Below are 1,847 nucleotides of genomic sequence, written 5' to 3' on the forward strand. Positions count from 1 at the left end.
TGGGTTGGGATAAGGACAGTTTAATGGGGAAAGGAAAACAAGGATTTGTTCCCTGCTCCCCGTGGGCAGGTTCAGCAACCCCGGGAGAGCAGGGGAGACTCTGCAAGTTCCTTGTGAGGGAAGAGAAGGGGCAGCTCTGATTTCTGCGCTCTGGGAGCAGGGACAGGACACAGGGAACGGCCGGGGCTGTGTCAGGGGAGGTTTGGGATGGATCTCAGGGAAAGGTTCTTCCCCCCAAGGGGGCCTGGGCACTGCCCAGGGAACGGGCACAGCCCCGAGGCTGCCAGAGCTCCAGGACAGCACTCTGGGACAGGGTGGGATTGTTGGGGTGTCTGTGCAGGGGCTGGGGTTTGGTCCCCTGGGTCCATCCTGTGGTCGCGTGGGGGAAATTAACCCTTGCCAGCCCAGAGCAGCTCAGGGATGCCCTCTGTCCCCAGATGTGGACGAGTGCAGCGTCAATCGGCTGCTGTGTGACAACGGCCTGTGCAGGAACACCCCCGGCAGCTACACCTGCACCTGCCCCAAGGGCTTCGTGTTCCGCACCGAGACCGACACCTGCGAAGGTAACGGGGCCGAGCCCTGCCTGGAGCCAGCCCAGCTCTAACCCCCCACTGCAGCTCTGCCTTTGGGGCTCGGGGGTTTTTACCTCATCTTTAGGGTTTTTTCTCATGGTTTTTTGTGGTCCTTCACACTGGGTTCAAAGCAGTGGACACCCAACCCCAAAACATCTGAGCCTGGAAACCAGAGCAATTTCCTCCAGGCCCACAAAATTTGAGCTTGAGGCCTGACCAAAATTGCAAGGTTTAGGGAATTTGATTGAAAGGTTGTGATTTGGAGGGGGAGAAATGGTTTCCTGTGCACAGAGGCCTCAAATATTTGAGAACTGGCACTTTGCACACAAGTGTTTGGTGAAAAAAGCTGATTTTCTGTGAAGAAGGTGAAAAGTGGCCAATGCTGTGCAGCCTCGATCCAAATAAATTTTTAAAAATCTCATATTTTTAATATTGTTGTTAGATCTCTCTAAATTACGTGTTTATACCTATATTTTATATATTTATATGGAATTTATATATAATTTATTATTTATACATTATATAGCATATAGTACATTATGTAGTATTTGTTACATTCTATATGTCATGATTATATGTTATATATGATTGTATATATGTAGTATACAATAATATATAATACACCACATAGAGTATATATGATGTACTATATATTATATATGATTATATTATATAGTATTTACTGTTATATATTACATTATTATATCATGATATATTTCTATATTTTATCTTTTATATTTTATATATATTATATTTTATATATATTACATATTCTAGCATATTTTAAATTTTATTATGATATTTAATACCATGTAAAAAACAATTTAAACCACCATTCTTCAGGCTCTTTGCTCTCACCTCCTCCAGTCTGTGTCTCCGAGGCGGTGTCCCCTGTCAGTGCCCCCAGTGACCATCCCTTTGTCCCTTTGTCCCTTGTCCCTTGTCCCTTTGTCCCTTGTCCCCGCAGACATCAACGAGTGCACGTCCAACCCGTGTGTGAACGGGCTGTGCCGGAACAACGCCGGCTCCTTCGCCTGCGAGTGCTCCCCGGGCAGCAAACTGGACCCCAGTGGCACCATCTGTGTGGGTGAGTGGGGCCAGCTCCTGCCAGGGCCAGGCGGCACTGCCAGCGTCACCCTGCATGGTCACCTGGCCTGGTGCAGGGACGGGAATTCCAGAGGGCAGGGATGGATGGGATACTGGGATGGAATCCTTCCCTGGGAAGGTGGAGAGGCTCTGGAATGGATTTCCCAGAGCAGCTGTGGCTGGCCCCCG

General features: G+C 48.4%; 1 protein-coding gene across 1 annotated transcript in view; it reads left to right on the forward strand.

Moving 5' to 3' along the window:
* The window catches only part of FBN3 (fibrillin 3), a 67,370-nt gene that overhangs the window by 40,158 nt on the left and 25,365 nt on the right, over nucleotides 1-1,847 (forward strand). The window contains exons 19-20 of the mRNA XM_017742465.1: nucleotides 438-563; nucleotides 1,540-1,659. Of these exons, the coding sequence (XP_017597954.1) occupies nucleotides 438-563; nucleotides 1,540-1,659 (246 nt within the window). The remainder of the gene's footprint in view (nucleotides 1-437; nucleotides 564-1,539; nucleotides 1,660-1,847) is intronic.

This window comes from Corvus brachyrhynchos, unplaced genomic scaffold (genome assembly GCF_000691975.1).
Source record: "Corvus brachyrhynchos isolate BGI_N302 unplaced genomic scaffold, ASM69197v1 scaffold158, whole genome shotgun sequence".
NCBI classification, from domain to species: domain Eukaryota; kingdom Metazoa; phylum Chordata; class Aves; order Passeriformes; family Corvidae; genus Corvus; species Corvus brachyrhynchos.